Here is a 17804-nt window from a genome sequence, read left to right on the forward strand (position 1 = left end):
TAGTCGGGGGGTAGCAGTAAGCGCACACCACACCACCAGCGGGCTACCTAAGCGCACGGATATAGTCGGGGGGTAGCACTAAGCGCACACCACACCACCAGCGGGCTACCTAAGCGCACGGATATAGTCGGGGGGGTAGCACTAAGGGCGGTAAAGATGACGGGTAATTTTTAGATAAAGAACAGGAAACATACTTACCACATTCGAATATCTTTTGGTATAATGTAATTCCTCTGAAATGCAGTTGTGTTATTTGATCGTTTTGCGAGTCCATTGCTTCATTATGCTTTCTATTCTTCTTCGAATACGGACATTTGAATTCTTTGTTTCTTTTCATTTCATATACTGATGTGCTGCAACTTTGCATTTTCAGTGATTTTCTATTTCTTTGTGGAATTTGAATATTCATTTTTAAAAGAAGTCATAAAAAAACTTACTTTCATGAAACATGCATTTTCATGTCTTTTTTCATTTTTTTTAGTCGTTGCGCTTCATTTTTTCGATTTTCTCAACAATCATTACCTTATGCTTCGAATCTGAAAAATGGATTCAAGTTTTTAATATGTATGAGTATTCTTAATTTAAGCTGCATTTTTTCGAACTCGGTAATGCCTGTGCGGTTTAGGATCATTTGATACAGGAATGTAACCACGTTCGAGCATAAATTCATTGTATAAAATGAATTCCACCAGTGCACGCTCTATTGGCATTTTTGAAATTGAAATATTAAGGCCACAGTATACCTTATTTTAGCGTGACTTTTTTAAATGTTTCAAAGTTGCAAAATTTGTGATTCGCAGGTTACATGCTATGCTTTTTGTTTTTTGAAACTATCAGTGTGCGTTTTTCGCTTTTTTGTGTATGTAATTTAGTATTCTTTTCATTAAGTTTTAAGTTTTTGTCATCTTTTGTGAAATTTAATGTTAATTAGACTCAGATTAATTGCAGCCATTGCATTTCCTAATCTATTGCTGTTATTTTTAAATAGGCGCATGAATTCAGCTTTTATTCCTCAGTTACTTCACGAGTTGGTAGACTTATTATATTATCTGCCCATTGTGCCTTCTTTGTCGTCTATTTCTGATGTATATAAGCGAAAAATTGATTGTTTGTGAGCAAGGATAGTTTGGTTTCTCATCGTCACCTCAGATTCTGCACTAAGCAAATTTCGTGAGGGTACACAGACACTAGACCGCGGCATTATCTGACATCTTTGTATTTCATGCTTGATTAACAGTGTGATCTTCGATGGTGGCTGGGGTGTCATTTTGATTATATTTAATGATAAACATTTATCTACCCAAACTTTTGTGATGCATGTTCAACAGCTGTGAATCTTGATGACACACACATAGGTTCTAATTAAGAAAATATTAGAGCTAGACATGTCTGGCACTACTCCTTATGGAATTATGGCATGTTCCATTCTGTAAACATTGGGCAGTTCTCAACAAGAATGCTCGACACGTAGAAATATTGCTTTTACTGATCAGCGAACGGAGATCTTGGAATGAATAGGTAGCAACACTTCGATTTATGGTTGATTTTATTTCTGACGTTGGTAAATTTCAAAGTATTGCTTTCCTCGCTCCGCGTGTAGTCACACGTTGCATTTTTGGCAACGCCCCTGTGGTCCTGTAGCAATAATATGGTTTACGCCATCGAAACGGATGTCAGGCAATTGTGACATGAAACCTGATGCCACTCTTGGTGTCGCTGTTCGTTCTGACTGGAGCAAGCTCAGGACCATATGTCGACGGAGCTCTAAGTGGCAATATCACTGCGTCAGCACCATTGCTGCGGTATGGTCGGATGGTTCCAATAGCTCTCATTTTCCATCCGGATGACTTTACCAGCGGCTCATAATTGTTGAAAAAGTTGTCAAAATACAACGTATGCCTTGTGGTATTGGAGTTTTCTTGAATAATGTCGACTATATTACTGATAACTCTGGTGCTGAATGGCACTTTCGATGAGTGGATTTCCTTACCTTGAGAAGTAATCATATGACATGGGTAGCCATGGTTGCCACACAGCAACCATACTTTGTAACCAAACCTAACCGCACTAATATATAGCTCCTGTCAACTGTTCTATACAACAGAAAAACTATTGCATTCCAGTGTCAGTGTCTGTATGTTTGAGATTTGCATGTGGTATAAATGCAATAGTTGTTATCAGTTGTTCTGTACAACAAAAAAGTAATTGCATTCCATTGCCAGAGTTCACAGATTTTGATTTTTGAGTTTGGTCAATTATGTCAAATGGCAGGCTGTGAGAAAACATAGTTATAAAGCAGTTTGCACAAAAACACAGTCTTAGTCACTGTTGTGACAATATATCATAACCTGCCCTTTCATGTCGAGAGCAATCCAATGTTCACTAAATGGAACATCAGTGTTTTTTATCAATTATTGATATATAAATGTAAGAGTATAAACATGTATTATATATGTGCAAATAGAGTAATGTCTCAGCTACAAGAATATGTGCCTTCTAAATAGTTAGGCACGGTGCATGTAAAAAAATTAACAAAAAATTGGAACTTAATTAAAAAGTCAATTTTTTGTAAATTCATTGATTAATAAAACAGAACAGCATATCTAAAGGTAAATGTGATGCCATATTTATATAAATATCCCAGCCAAGAGTTCATTTGCAAAATATAAACCAAAAAAATGGAATATGGGTAGAGTTAGGTGCTCTCAAAGTTTTGTTCCATTTAGTGAACATTGGGGAGATAAAGGTTTCAACAGAGGAATCGTCACAGAAGAAAACAATGTGAAAACATGAAATTGCAGTATATAGAAAATTTACACGAGTCAATCTGACCCTGAACAAAAGGAACAATTGAATTTTTTTATAACGCCACCATAATGAGTAAATTAAAGTAAAAGGTTTCAGATTATTCTTCATGAAAAAATTGAACAAAGATAGCAAAATTCAAATAACATACGTATGTATTTAAGGCAAATGAAAATGGATTAAAAATCAGAAACGGTCAATTCGATCCAACGCATAATATAGGGGTTAAGTTTCTGAATGCCAACATTTTTTTCAGAAATTATTCATTAATTTTACGTGAAATACCATTTTGATTAAATAAGTAATGCAGGAAAACGAAAATGTTTAAGTAATAGTGAAATAAGTCGCTCTCGCAATGTTAATGATAAGGCTCGTTTGTTTGCTGAACAATTTTTGCATATTAATGACATTGCAATAACGTGATCTGTTACCAGGCAACGTGATGACGTCATCAATAGGTTTCTGCTTTATAGTTTACGCTAAAAACGCAGTATCACAGCAGCGAAAATGTTTTTTGTATTCAGACAGAAAAACAATTTACTCAACATATTTATGAGTAGTAACAGCAAAGTACTTGACAACATCAGTGCCTTTTCGATATTACAGAGTCTTCAAAAAGAAAATGTGTTAAACAGTAAAGATTTTTATGTTCGGAAATTAATAACTTTAGAAAAGTTACAATATTGGCATTTTAATGTCACGTTTCTCGGGTAAACTCAATTTAAAGTTTATGTTTTGGCGTATGAGTGAAAATGGCATAGCTGCGACCAGGTTTGACAATTATGGTTTTGGTGAATTAATTTATGCGTACTTTAAGAGAATGAGAAAGCTGAAATGCGCAAAAATGGAACCTTGCAATGATTCTGTTTATCACAAGCCAAAGTGGTCGACAATACATTATATTAAAAATTAATGAAGTATCAGCGTGAAAATCAATGCTCAGAAATGGGCCTTTTGTGCTGTGATTTGAAAATGACTAAGTACTTCTATAACTGAGAAGAAAAGGGAATTTCTCATAATTTGTCAGTTATTTATTTTCGAAATATTTAATTAAGGTTGTACTTACCTTGTAACTTTTACTGATTGTGGGACAAGTTGCCAATAACGGTGACTTTTGGCTACTTAATAGGTACAATAAACTTATTTTAAGACGCCTGCGAACGGAGAAAGAGCAACAAGTTGGCACGCTGCCAACTGCGCACTGACTATCATGAGCGTAGCCATTTCTATTCAATGATGTCTCGTTTTGTTTACATTTCGTACTGTCGCTCTTATCTGCTTATGCTCTTGAGGAGCATTATTTAAATTTTTTTCAATACAATTAATTTATGCGGCTTTATATATAATTCTACTATTTCGAGAAATGACTGACGATTTTTTTAATTATTAATAAAAACTATAATATTATACTTATTAGAATATATTAGCATTCATTTCTAATGAAAAATGTTATACATTAATACAGTGATTCGAAATTCAGAATTGAAATTGAAATTTATAAACGTATCAGGAAATTATGGGAATGCAATAAGCATTTTTTTAAAAATTTCACATTACTAGATCAATCTGTTGAATTGTTTAGGGTACATTAGTGATTATATTTTAAAATTATGTAAAGAATATTATTTTGTATTGAGACTTTGAGGAAATTCGTGTAATTTGTTAAGAAATCGCTAAAATAACAAAAGCCATATGCATTTAGCCTGCCTGTTTTAATTCAAACAAAACTATTTGATAATTTTTTATTGAATGTTTTCTTTGGCTAAAAAAATAACTACAACACGAAAATTTTCGTAAGCTTGCACGTACGTTCATTGATACGGGTGACTCTTTGATTTCTTCAGAATCACAGTTATTTCCACTGCTGTTGTTGGGGATGTCATTGGGCTTAGCAGTGGAAGCTGTTATTTCACTGTCAGAAAACAGATACGTAAATTGAAGTTCATCGCCAACCGTTGCGTATTCTACAAACTTCAAATCAGTCGGAATGTGTATTACTGATTTCACGGATTCCTTCATATCCAAAATATCACGGACAGCAATGACAAGCACTGATCTTCCGGTTGGAACCAGTACGATTTAAATAAGTCCATCTAGGAATTATTTTTATTTATTGACCTCCAAAGTTAACATACACATGTACGTTCATTAATGATCGTTATAACTGACTGCCTACAGGAAACATACATAAAATTAGTGTAAATTAAAATTGCACTTTGGAAACCAAAATTCAGCCGTTATAACGAGTTTTTCGTCATACAATATTCGTCTTAATGAGATTCACGTACAACGTCATTCAAACGAAATTCGCCGCAGAATGGCAAAAAACTCGTTCTAGCAAACAATTCGTTATATCAGCTTTCATTATAAAAAAATTTTAGTATATGTGATATAAGTTGAAGGTTTCCAGAAAAACTTAGTCAGATTATACCATTCAAAGCGTATGCTCACACTAATAATTACCGTGATAATTAACATTTTTGTGTTTATATTTTGATCATGTAAGCGTTACATAACAACATTTTATTAGTACATTCGACTTGCAATCATAAAGTTTATTTAGGCAGTTTTAATGTTTTCTCAAATAAATCAAGCATAATTATTGCATCAAGATAAAATCTTCAGCATCTGCAACCTTGAATTTTTGAACAGCATGAATAAATTGTTAAACAACTCATTTGTTTGAAGAAATGTTAAGAAGGCTTAGCATTTGAGAGGATGACGATACGCAACGGTACAGTACTTTGTGTCAGATTCTAATTAGGGAAAAGGCAAATAGCATCTTCAGCAATATTCAACAAGAAAGTGAAAATGAATCTTAACCTCTTTAAAGTCAGCACTAAAAGCGAACTAACCTCCGTAACATACGCGTCAGTAGTAAAGCAAATGTTAAAGCAGCACAAGAATTTCAAAAACGAGGATGTTCAGAATTGGTAATGAAATGGACACCAAATGTCGTTGGTTCATTAATGGATTCACCTGTGAGAACGATAACAACAGAATTCCTCAGCAGCATGACCAACATTACAGATATCATGAATCAGTTCGTATAATGATGATTTGGAATAGGGGTGCAGCTCCAAGTCAAAGCAGAGTGTCCTTGAAGTTATGTGTTGCTAAATCATAAAAAGGGACTATTAACTATTGATGATTTCATCGTCAATATACCCTAGCTTGAGGAACCGAAGGCCTGTCCTTGATCAAACTCATAATTATCCTCAATAAAGCAAGTAAACATTATTATAAAATTTTGAAATAAATTTTGTTGTGTGTATTCCGATTTTCATCAAAACCTATTTAATATAAACACATGCTACAACGACCCCGTTTAACGTTGCTTCCTTTACGACTCTTTTCCAGTAACGCATTATGGATGTTAAGCAGGGTATAGCTGTATCGCACAGTGATCCATCTAAAAGGCTGTTGCAGGCATTTGTCTCATTATAAAAAATGAATTAAATTAAGAGGGACAAAATAGCTGCCTTTGCCAACATGCAAATCTGACAAGAATTGCGCTGTCAACTGAGGTGCATGTTCAATTATTGTTGTCTCTCCACACAGCAATTTTTGGGCCACATCAATTACTTATGTTGTTAATTATTTTATTGTAATGTTCACCTAATCAACTGCTTTTAGCAACAGCTTTTCTATCCATAGCAAGTGATATTTCCTGGTTTGGTCTGCGAGGCAATAGATAAGTTATTCTCGTTGATCTTCCCGATGGTCTCTTCAGCAGCTAATATCTGCTCAAACGTCTCTGGAATGCTTGACAAAGCTATGAAGTTATAATAAGGAAGTACATTTGAATAACCAAATATTGAACTAAAAACCAATCATGTTACAAATTGTTTGCAGTATCTCTCCGCATAAATTTGTATCAAACTTAGTTTAACACTTGTAATTTTCTCATTCATTACTGATGAAAAAAATCTTATTCTTAACTTATTTCTAAAATTCAGTAATTTCATGATTATTATTGAAATAACTAATTAAAATCATTACTGAATTAAATTTCAACATGTGCAACAGTACAGTCAGTAAGATCGCAATATTTGAAGTATTTTGCAGTTTAGTGAATAATGTTTACAATTACAATATTACATATATATATATATATATATATATATATATATATCGTAAATAATAATTTAATTTTCCAAATTAATAAAATGAACTTTCAAAATAGTGCTGCTTCATCACTTTCAGTTTCAATAACATGTTCAAAACACAACTCCAGACAAGAGCAAACCAAATTTAAATCAAATGCCTCGCAAACGCTCGGATGCAAAATCCCCATATGACCAATCTTTTTCTCACCACGCAACATGATCGACGCACACCGGCCGGGAAAGTAAAACGGTACTAGAATATAAGCGTATATAATAAAACTTGTGAATAATATTAGTATGTATACTGACGTAAATCTTCCTTAATGCAATATCCTAAAGCAGGATTTGACGAAACTTCCAACAATCGCATAAAGTGATCTAGCAAACCATGTATTGTTTCAAAGCCAGATGTTTTCCCATAATAGACAGCACAGAAATGACGACGATTCACAGGATCATCACAGTCTAATGTATACAGGTTCAGTAATTTTATTTAAAAAAGTTGCACACGTACCTGAATACTCATCCCGTTCTACTACATCTTGGATTTCAAACAGTTTCAAAGGCAATGCTTTATCCTTGTTATGAGCCAACGTTTTCAATATTCCCGGAAGCAGCAATGTTCTTGCTACCTTAAATAATACAATGATGGATATTTTTCATTTACATACTTTTCATTCACAGACATTTATTTTCTAGAGCACAAGATGCATAAACATAAAAAGACTTGCCTGAAATTCTAATGTCTTTGGATTGGCAATTTCAACAGCTCTATTTAATTCTTCTGGTTGCTGCAGTTTCATTGATACATCCCCTCGGCTACACTAAAATAAAATGGTATATATGCATAGGCATACATGTACACATGTACATTATCAGAACAACATAAGTATTTACCAAAGAAAATGTTAAAATTTCTGTGAAACCTGCACAAGCAATTTCTTTTCTCATTGCTTCTGTAATTTTATTCAAATATAATTGATCGCCTGTAGCAGTAGCTGGTGGTAGTTCCTTCTTAATGTTATTGTAACCATATGCAATAGCAACATCTTCAATAATATCACACTCGTGAAGAATGTCATGTCTTGTAGGAGGAATTTTGTAAAGCACCCTATCTTCACTTCCTACTTCTGCACTTATTCCCATACGATTTAACAGTTGCGCAATAGTGACCGAGGGCAGTCTGGAAAAAAAAGTAATTAATGAAATCAAACTCAAAATTAAAATAACACTGACTTTACGCCGATGGTTCTGTTCACTTTCGATGCAGAAACACTTCCAGTACGACAGGAGAGAATCTAATACACAATGATAATCAATTATAATTAGTATAACTTATTCTAAAATTTATATCACTGGATATGTTTGACGAATACCACCTGGACTGATCACTTCAACAGGATCTACCTGATATGGTTGATCACAGTATACGCTAAACATGCAAACAATGGTATCAAGAACAATTTCTGCGCGATGCAAATCCACAGCCGTGCATTCAATAAAAATATTTTTCGTTTGCAGTGTAATTTTAGATTGATCGCTGTTAATAATAGGAGGCATGGACATTATTGCACCTTCTGAATCACAAACATATGGAAACATAGGTTTATTTTCAATAATGCGTAAATACTCCCGAATATGAGGATCTTTCTAAACAAAAAGGGAAAGAGATTTGCGGGGTAACGGAAAGTAAATTACTTACTTCATAATGTTTCATTATTTGCATAGCCGTAAACTTTTCGGTTTCATTTAATGGCTTAAAACAAAGCTCGTGTGGGGACTTAGCTGAATAAACAAATGGTCCCTTGACCTTGTCCAAATCGTGCGTGCCAATGGCAACCAACTGTCTTTTCCGACATATATTCTGATGAAGCTTCTCCTGTAACGCAATGAAACTGTCGTATGCGTCACGATTGAACGTTACATTCCTTAATACTGCTGCAACAACATAGGGTCGAATAGTTTCCACCTGAATAAGATAATGCAACATCGGTCGTGGTTGAAAAAAATGCAACACAAATAATACTTCTTTGGTCACTCTTAACTGTATAGTTGATTTCATTTTAGATGATGCAATCATGTATTTCGGATGTTCGCAGCTTTTATAGAAAATCAATAATGCACGAATCAAACCTTCCCAACAAAGTAAATCATATCTTAAATCATGTGCTTCCGCTTAGTATAAACATTATCAAGGTGAAACTTAAAAATGCAAAATGTCATTATGTTCAAATGATGCGACAAACCTGTTAGCAGGAATTTCAATTTTTAAAACAACTTCTTCCACATTTTTTCCACTTCCGTCAGAAAAGACTTCAGTAGTCTAAACAATTTCATTTTCGTCACAATTGTCACTATCCAAATAGGATACTTACCACTTCATCAAGCTCTAATCCAAAACGAAATAGCAACTCATCTAGTTCTTCATCCTCTAAAAGTTTGCTACACATTTCATCATCCATTTAAAATTTAAACAAACAAAAATGTTTACTTCCAACAACAATGCATATCGTGAGCATGAATAAATTTAATGGTACAAGAATCATTTTAATTCAAAACAAAAAAAATTATGAAGCAGAAAAACATTCATATATTCCTTAAATACATTGGGAATACTTACTAATATCTCCAAAATAATCTTCAAACAGACGTCTTTTAATTGTGATTGTCGGCATTGTGCTTCTTGAAACAGTGTCTTTTAAAATAACCACTACAGATGAACAAAATTTACATAATAAAAAAAAATATTTTCCATGCAACAATCATGAAATACAACTCACATAAAAAATCATATACAATCACAATATGATAAAATCTATAATAATATTTTTTCTGTACTCAACTTCATTTATTATAAAGTCAAAACCAGAAGTTAAAGAATTCATTGCTTTGCAATGAGAAATCAGAAAAAATATTCCTACTGTAATAAAACTTAATTTTTTCTTAATCAACTGTAGATTAACTCCAAATCAGAATATAATGATGAAGCATAAAATAGCTATTTTTGAATGAAAAATGAGGAAAAACAGTTTATTTTTTTAAACATTTATAGGATGATACTGAAATATATGCAAATGCAAAATTTACTACAATTTTTTAAACATTATACAAGTAAAATGTAAAACAACGAGAATACATAACCTTATATTAGAAAACTGTGGGCATTTTTTTTAAATCATTACATTGAATGCATCCTGCATTTAACATAAACTATGAAATCTGTTGCCAAAAGACGTCTAAATTTTTCTGCTAAAAAATAAACTATAAAATACTTTATCTAATTCACTTAGTAAAGTACAAATAACGTAGAACATTATACGCAAACGTTCCAGATTAAAAACACCCTATAAAATCACTTTACAGAATTATAGTTTTTATTTTTTTTAATTTAATGTTCAAATTAAAATCATTTTCTATCAACCTAAAATTTGAAACGTTTACAAAATTTGGTTTCTTCCTGTTAACGTGTATTCAGTATCATTGCCAAAGTATTATCAATACTATTCTGCATTTCCTACACACAAATGCAGAATGGAGAGCATTACTGATAAAAAAACATCGACTGAAATTTTAAACTCACTTTCAGTTACTCAGTTTAAGTGTCATTAACACATTATTAAACAAGTCCTGCTCTATTTGATATTTACTATATACATGACTTCGTTTCTCGCAATTCGCCAATGACGCGGATGTGAAATCACATTCCGTAATAATTATAAAATTAAAATTTACCTCTTCTGATAAACAAAATGTAAAAGACAAATAAACTTTCACCACTGACGTATAGCAGTGTCGCAATAATATTAAAGTATATGTGAGATCGTACTGTAGAGTTAGATAAGTCGGTTCGATGTAATAAGCCTATAGTCATTTTCATCTTATTTTTTTGCTTTTTTGTGTAAGCAGTAGTGTGAAATTTGAATTTTTTAATTTCATTTGTGGAGAGTATATTGTTTAATTTATATTTCTGAGTTACCAGATTCTATCATTTGTCTATTTTTATAAAAAACATCTATTTCTTTTTAAGATTACTGTAATTTATACTTGATTAAATTTTTTATATACATAAAGTTGCTTTTGTTATCATGCTATTTGTCTAATTGTCATTGTATTATACTGGGTGATTGATGCAGACTTATTATAGTGAAAACCTTTTTGGTGTTATTTCACTTATAATCTTTCCTTGTTTTTAGATGATGAATTTCTATTTTAATAATGCATCGGTTGATGTGGAGTATGTTTAATAATTAGATTGTTGGCACTGCGTAAATAATCAGTGCCTGCTTGATTTGTAAACTACTGATTTCCTTGTTTTTGAAATTAATTAGGTGAGATAAGATTGTCACAGCTTTATTGCTCTTCTCAAGTGCTGATGTTCATTTTTTAGGATTTTAGTGTTGATCTTATCGTTTTTAAATTAGAATATGATTCACGATTTCTTATGGTTGATTTGTAATTTCATTTGTATAGTTTCAGCTGACCACCAAGGAAACTGTATGAAATTTTTTTCTTGTTTTCATAGTTTCCCTTGAAATTAATTTCAACTTCTTTCAGCCATGCATCACATTTTTGAAGAAGAGCAATACGAAATAAAATATTGTGCTTCAGAAGATCTTGCCGAACATGAAAAAGGAACATGTAGATTTTACACAATGATAATTGATGCTGGCAGCACAGGAACAAGATTGGAAATTTTTGAATTTTCACACAATCCGTCGAATCCATGTAAAATTGTTGCGTTTCTTAATGTTTCAATACATATTTTCCTTTTCAGCTATTCCTTTTAAATTGCAAAAAGAACTGTTCGTCGAAAGGAATCCTGGTTTATCTTCATATTCATCTGTTCCAAAAGATGTAAGTATTACTCTATAACTATTAAATGCCGAAAGTTTGCTCCGAACACTTATTTTATAAATTCCAAACGCGCACAGCAGCATTTCTAATTTTTAATATCTGCATTCAGCTTTTTAAACAAATCACAGTTTTCAAGACTTGCGATATGTTATTTCAGCTATAAATATCAAGATAATCATGCAAAATTTTCTTGATGAGCAAATCTCATTTATTGATTTAACTTAAAATATTGTAAATATCCATATCAGCTCAGTTATTAAAAAAATTTTGTCACTTCCAAAATTTGTAGTTTCAAATGAAATGATTTCGAAATTTTCTAGGCAGCTGCTGTTGTTGCTGATCTCATGGAAGAAGCAAAACTTGCAATCCCTAAATGGCTTTGGAAACATAGTCCAGTTGCTCTTCGTGCTACAGCCGGCTTTCGGTTACTTCCTGAAGAAACAGTTAAAATTATATTGCAGGAAGTAAGTGATTGACAGTTTTGTTAACTTTATTCATTTATTTTATCAAATGTTAAATATTTGTCTATTTTTACTGGAAGGCATGAGAAAATGGGTTTCTTTCAATATATATGTTCAGTATAGTCCTTAGTTATCTAATTATACTGATAATAAATCGTTCAGATGATGTCAAATATTAAAGATCATGTCACTAATGATTTGTAGTTTGGATTGCACATTTTTTAATTCATGGCATTATACGTGTTTCTGCAAATGTTGCTCTGCATTACAGATTGAAACTGTTTTGCGTGATTCACCATTTTTGACTGGAGAAGATCCGGCTACAGTTCTTGATGGAACTGATGAAGGCATTTTTGGTTGGTTTACTCTGAATTATTTATTGGATCGTCTAGAAAGTTCCATGCAAGAATCTAATGGTATTAAAAAGTTTGACTGTTTAATGATACTTATTATTCACAAACAAATGAATATATACAGCACAGCGTTCAACCATCGGTGAAAAATTAAGCGCTGCGGCTTTTGATCTCGGTGGCGGTTCAACTCAAGTGACCTTCATTTTGAGAGGTAGTGAGGAGCAGTATCCATTTTCATTTATCAAAGAAATAACATTGTTTTCAAAAAAAGTGAAACTTTATTCACACAGGTAATTCCATTCTGCACTAAAATGAATCTAAATGCTATATGCAGAAAAAATTATTTTTCAGTTATCTTGGAAACGGCGTCATGGCTTCTCGACTTAACATTTTGCGCATATCAGGAAAATCAACAGGAACAGTGATTTCTCCTTGCATAGCTGTTGCTGATGATCTGAACTGGAAATTTCAAGAAACAAACTATAGAATACTGTAGTATTCCGTTTTTTAATTTTTAATGATTTTCCTACATATACTTTCTTATGTATTACAGCGGCAGTTCCGAATATGGTTTTGACAACTGTTACAAAAATGTTCGAAAGCATGTTTATCTGTCTTCTATACACGATGCTGGTCGTTTCATTCTGGGCGATTTATACGCATTTGGTTATTTTTACAATCATGCTTTAAGAATTGGTATAATTAGCACCCAGGGAGGGAATGTCACTGCTGCTCAGTTTTTGGTCGCTGCTAAAAAGGGTAAATTTGATTAAAGTTAAATTTTATAATTTATAAATTGTTCTGTAAAATGAGTTTATTTCTTTATGGTTGTATTGTAATATTTAATGGAACCCATTATGATTCATTTAATATTTGATATAAACTGAATTTTTCATTGGTGAAAAAATAAATTTGGATGATTTTTGTATGCAAGTATAATTTTGTTGTGGGATTATAATTTGTTAATATTTTTAATTTAGCATGTTCAAGAACAGAGAAGTTTAATAATGATTCCTGGAAACCTTGGCAGTGTTTAGATCTAACATACATCTATTCACTTCTAGTTGACGGTTATGGTATTGCAGCTGATCGCAATATTACAGTAACTTTTGCTTCTTTCTATTTATACATTGCATAAATTTCAAAGTATTTTTTTTGTATTTGATAGATTGTGAAAAAATTACGTGGTATGGAGATGAGTTGGGCTCTTGGCGCAGCGCATCATCTAATAAATACATTTCATGAAAGCAAATCAAGAAACAATACAATCATTGAAAACGATTTGAATGAACGCATCTCTGAACAGCTAACGCAGACTTGTACAAACTATTGGTCAGAATTTCAAACTTACCTTCTTAGTTGTTTTTACAATTTAATGTCCTTGTTTGATTTATTTGAATGAATGTGAAAATGTTTCCCAATTTTAACAACTCCATTCAATTTCAAATATTTTGTTTAATTATAGAGTAATTATGTGATATGATTGAAATTATTATCACTTAAGAGGAAAAATGTCTACGTACGACGAACTTGAATAAGTTACACTAAAATAAATTTGCTTAACAATACAGATGATATCGTTGATTGTTAGAATAGTAATTTTCGTGGAAAAGTTTTATTAAATACGCTACTTCCAAAGTACACAGATCTAACATCAATCAAGTCAAGAATGATCATGGTAAGATAATGTTTAATGATGTTGTGATGACAATCGTTCAAGCATTGCTATTTTCCTTCTTAAACTGTACGGTTCTACAAATATTAACAATACAGTCAGGACGTACAACAGAAAAAGAATAATAAACCATACAATAGCAGTCGGTTGCATTGGAATTGGCATACAACCGAAAATTGAATCGTCAACTACAACTTTCAAAGAGTGAAAATAATTCAAAAGTGCTTTGAGCATGTTTTGTACAGTGTCAACTCTATCAATGGAACTGAACAACAGTTCAATTCCGCTGAGAAACTTTTGCCTATCAATTGTTGTTAATTTTTCCATTGTATCAAGCCGATAACGTTGTTTGTTGAATACAATTCCATCATAAAAGAGTCGTTCAATTGTTAACAAGCAAGCTGTGAAGCTCAAATGCATCGCAATGTAAATAAATTCCGATACTGAGATGAACTTTTCATTCATTATCGACTTTTTCAATTGCTCAAAATCATGTGGATAAGATAACACTTGAAAATAATTCCAACATGACACTATTATTGGTGTTAAAACGGAAATTGAAAGAAATGCATATTTCACAACTGACATAACCCAACTTACTGTAGACAAGGATGAATTACTGAAACTGCTTTCACATTGATTCTCAATTGCAGTTTGAGAAGCAGAAACTTGAAACAACGAATCGTCTAGTTCTAGAGAATGAGAGAAAAAGTGACGAAATTTTGTCATTAACTTTAAACTATTTTCAGCGCTTGATTTTAAATTTTTGTACGTATTCGACGCACTGTGACAGGCACTTTCAGCAGCTTTAATTGGCCGACACATTGGCAGAGTTAAACTAAGTTGCTGACAAAAATTGGCAGGGAAATTAATCAGCTTATGAAAAGCATCCAAATTTATCTTCACTTTTTCATTGATACCATTATTATTTTGACGTATTTGTTCCAAATATTGAAACTGTTCCTCGTTGAATAAATGATTTCTCGTTGACATCTTCAATATATCTTCGCAATACTCTTTTACCGCGGCCACTTGCTGACTACAATGTTGGTAAATGTTATTCAATGTTTCAATACAGCTTGCTTTGATTTCATTTTCAGAAGCAAGTATCGAGTCGATTTGATGATTCAATGTGCCCATGTGATTCAACAAAGGCAAGATGGTTGTGTCGACTGATGTCGCAATTTTCTGCCAAATTTCTCCACTATCATTTATACGTTTGTACATGCGAAAAAATGCATTATCGTACGCACTCTGCAAATGTTGTTGTTCAAGGATACCACGACTTTGGGCACAACTGATAGCACCATTAACGCGTACCACGTTCTCTATCATACCTTCACCAGGCCCTCCCACACAAAGGCTGAACAACAATGCCAAAACTGTCGCACGACCTGAACAACTGGCCATATTCAATAATGACAATTTTGAAATAAGCTGCATTTTTTGAAAAAACCCTGATACAAATGCAACAAGCACAACGCAGCTTAAACCGATTGATAAGGAAATTTTCACATTAATTCTCTCCTGCCAAACGCACCAAATAACAATCACCGTTCCAAGCCACAAACCATAAGCCGTAGAAATCATCATCTTTTGCAATTCATTTCGACAACAAATATTGAATCTCAACGCCATTGTTGCACATCAAACTGAGGTAATATTCAAATACATACATAAGAAAACAATTAAACAAACATACACATTCACTATATACAAAACATATCTTCAAATTATTAAAAGTCAACAATTAAACAAAAATAGAAAAAAAAGTGGTATTCGTTTTAAAATTAAAATCACACTGACATTACTGATTAAATTTAAATTCATTAATTCTATTCATTTATTTACAAATAAGAACAAATTGCTTTACTTTTGTCCAATTCTTCCTTATTATTATTATTCTTCTTTTTGCTATCTTTCGTCTTTGTTATTTTATTTTTAGAAAAAATTCAAATGATACTTCAAATGACAGTTGCTTTCATAACTTTAAACGTTTCATTGAACATTTATAATGGGTGACTGTCTTCAATTGGAATAAACACTGTTTTGTTGCGCAATAATCTCAAACTGCTGCTAATCACAATTTCAATGCAATATAAGCAAATAATGATCAAAACAACCATTCTTATCAATCACTCGGATGCATGCTTGGTCTAATGTCAACAATTCATTGCCGTCATTGTTTACTTCTTCTTTCGTGTATGTGATGAAAGCGTTAGATTCATTTTGCACAAACATAAAGACTTTCTAACAATTTGCATTTATTAACAAATGAATCATTTATAATTAAATTGGTTCACGATCTTCCAGAAATGAATTCAGAATATTATAATCAAAATTAAACATCTCTTTTCATAAGATCAATTGAATAAAAACTCTGAATTTACAAAAGCTTTGCACAATTAATTTTACTGCTGCTGCATTTCTTACTAGTGCTATAAGTACGTTGTAAAAAAATATCAATTTTTATTATATATTATAATACTTTCATCTGACAAAAAAGGAAAAGTTAATATGGTAAATCAAAGAACTATTGATGCTTGTGACATAATACTTACAAATCATAATTTACAGTACATATTGTTCGTATCTTCAAACAGTACCTGACTACAGTTTACTTTAAATTGCTCACACTATACAGACAATGCAGCATTCACATCTGTCAACATAACTGCAAATAAATTTCTCTTTTTTTTTCTTTTTTTCCGATTATCTTAATAATGCCTATATATTTTCATCAACAAGTTGCAGCTGTATCAATATTTCGCACTATTCTGCTGTGCGGAATAAAATTCAACAATAAATGTTCAACAATTTTCTAGAAACCACTTCCCGTAAAAAGCATACACCTAAACACAGTTCCGTGCGTCTAATATCTGACATGAGAAATTCCAACTGAACTATTTAAATTTAATATTAAAGAGAAACATTCATCATGTTCACATCATGTACTGGAAAAAAGATAATTTCAACCACAGATTTTTTTTCCTCAGTAATAGAAACTGATTATTATAAAGTACACCTATCCTGCAATGTCAACTGAAGTATTTGTCATTCAATGTACATTCAGCTTTTCTCATTCTTAAAAACTCTATCATCCAAAACGAAACTTATACTGGGTAAAACATTCCAAGAATGATATAATTCACTTCATTTCGATTCTACATGATTCATTTCTCATGTAAATTATAACTGTATGTTATAAATAACAACATTTTGTTTTGAGTATTTTACCGAATTTGTAAATGAATGAAAAACATGAATAATTATGTTGAAATATTATCTAAAGTAAAGAACAACAATATTACCGGAATTGCATGAAAGGCGAAACATCCATTACATGTCACTCTAGTATAAAGAAGTGCGTAGGTTGTCAAAGCACGATGAACATTCGAAAGCAAGCAATCAAAAATAAAATCTTATTTCTCCATATGACCCCAGTCGCAAAAGCCTGAAGATAAATATAATTGTGGTTAGTTCAATAAAAGCTCAAAAATGTAAATGCTAAATTTCTGTATACATAAAAAGATATCTTTTCACTTAC

The 17804-nt window shown here is 32.1% G+C and overlaps 6 protein-coding genes across 6 annotated transcripts; 1 reads left to right on the forward strand and 5 right to left on the reverse strand.

Moving 5' to 3' along the window:
• Window positions 1-198: 198 nt before the first annotated feature.
• Tsp_09586 (conserved hypothetical protein) lies at window positions 199-337 on the reverse strand (the record flags this gene model as incomplete). Its single annotated transcript, XM_003371275.1, has 1 exon — window positions 199-337. A coding segment is annotated over exon 1 (139 nt), but the record flags the coding sequence as incomplete, so codon positions are not given.
• Window positions 338-1568: 1231 nt separating this feature from the next.
• Tsp_09585 (conserved hypothetical protein) lies at window positions 1569-2043 on the reverse strand. Its single transcript, XM_003371276.1, has 3 exons — window positions 1991-2043; window positions 1696-1941; window positions 1569-1635 (listed from the first exon to the last, which is right to left on the reverse strand). The coding sequence occupies exons 1-3, from the start codon at window positions 2041-2043 to the stop codon at window positions 1569-1571; spliced, it is 366 nt and encodes a 121-aa protein (XP_003371324.1).
• Window positions 2044-3867: 1824 nt separating this feature from the next.
• Window positions 3868-4824, reverse strand: Tsp_09584 (conserved hypothetical protein). The gene is given in 3 exon segments (XM_003371277.1): window positions 3868-3926; window positions 3946-4080; window positions 4581-4824. 3 exon segments carry the CDS (start codon window positions 4822-4824, stop codon window positions 3868-3870), a joined length of 438 nt encoding a protein of 145 aa, XP_003371325.1.
• A 2158-nt stretch (window positions 4825-6982) lies between these two features.
• On the reverse strand, window positions 6983-9376 carry Tsp_09583 (phenylalanyl-tRNA synthetase, beta subunit). Its single transcript, XM_003371278.1, has 10 exons — window positions 9290-9376; window positions 9161-9237; window positions 8617-9013; window positions 8271-8564; window positions 8151-8212; window positions 7812-8097; window positions 7619-7738; window positions 7429-7546; window positions 7224-7379; window positions 6983-7167 (listed from the first exon to the last, which is right to left on the reverse strand). The coding sequence occupies exons 1-10, from the start codon at window positions 9374-9376 to the stop codon at window positions 6983-6985; spliced, it is 1782 nt and encodes a 593-aa protein (XP_003371326.1).
• Window positions 9377-11129: 1753 nt separating this feature from the next.
• Tsp_09582 (nucleoside-diphosphatase uda-1) lies at window positions 11130-14060 on the forward strand. The gene is made up of 11 exons (XM_003371279.1): window positions 11130-11148; window positions 11469-11639; window positions 11689-11768; window positions 12089-12232; window positions 12411-12645; window positions 12707-12872; window positions 12934-13074; window positions 13136-13341; window positions 13563-13684; window positions 13751-13965; window positions 14048-14060. The coding sequence occupies exons 1-11, from the start codon at window positions 11130-11132 to the stop codon at window positions 14058-14060; spliced, it is 1512 nt and encodes a 503-aa protein (XP_003371327.1).
• Window positions 14061-14272: 212 nt separating this feature from the next.
• Window positions 14273-15895, reverse strand: Tsp_09581 (caa(3)-type oxidase, subunit IV subfamily). The gene has a single exon (XM_003371280.1). It carries the CDS (start codon window positions 15893-15895, stop codon window positions 14273-14275), a length of 1623 nt encoding a protein of 540 aa, XP_003371328.1.
• Window positions 15896-17804: the final 1909 nt, after the last annotated feature.

The sequence above is a fragment of the Trichinella spiralis genome, assembly GCF_000181795.1.
Source record: "Trichinella spiralis strain ISS 195 chromosome Unknown Scfld9, whole genome shotgun sequence".
Classification (NCBI taxonomy): domain Eukaryota; kingdom Metazoa; phylum Nematoda; class Enoplea; order Trichinellida; family Trichinellidae; genus Trichinella; species Trichinella spiralis.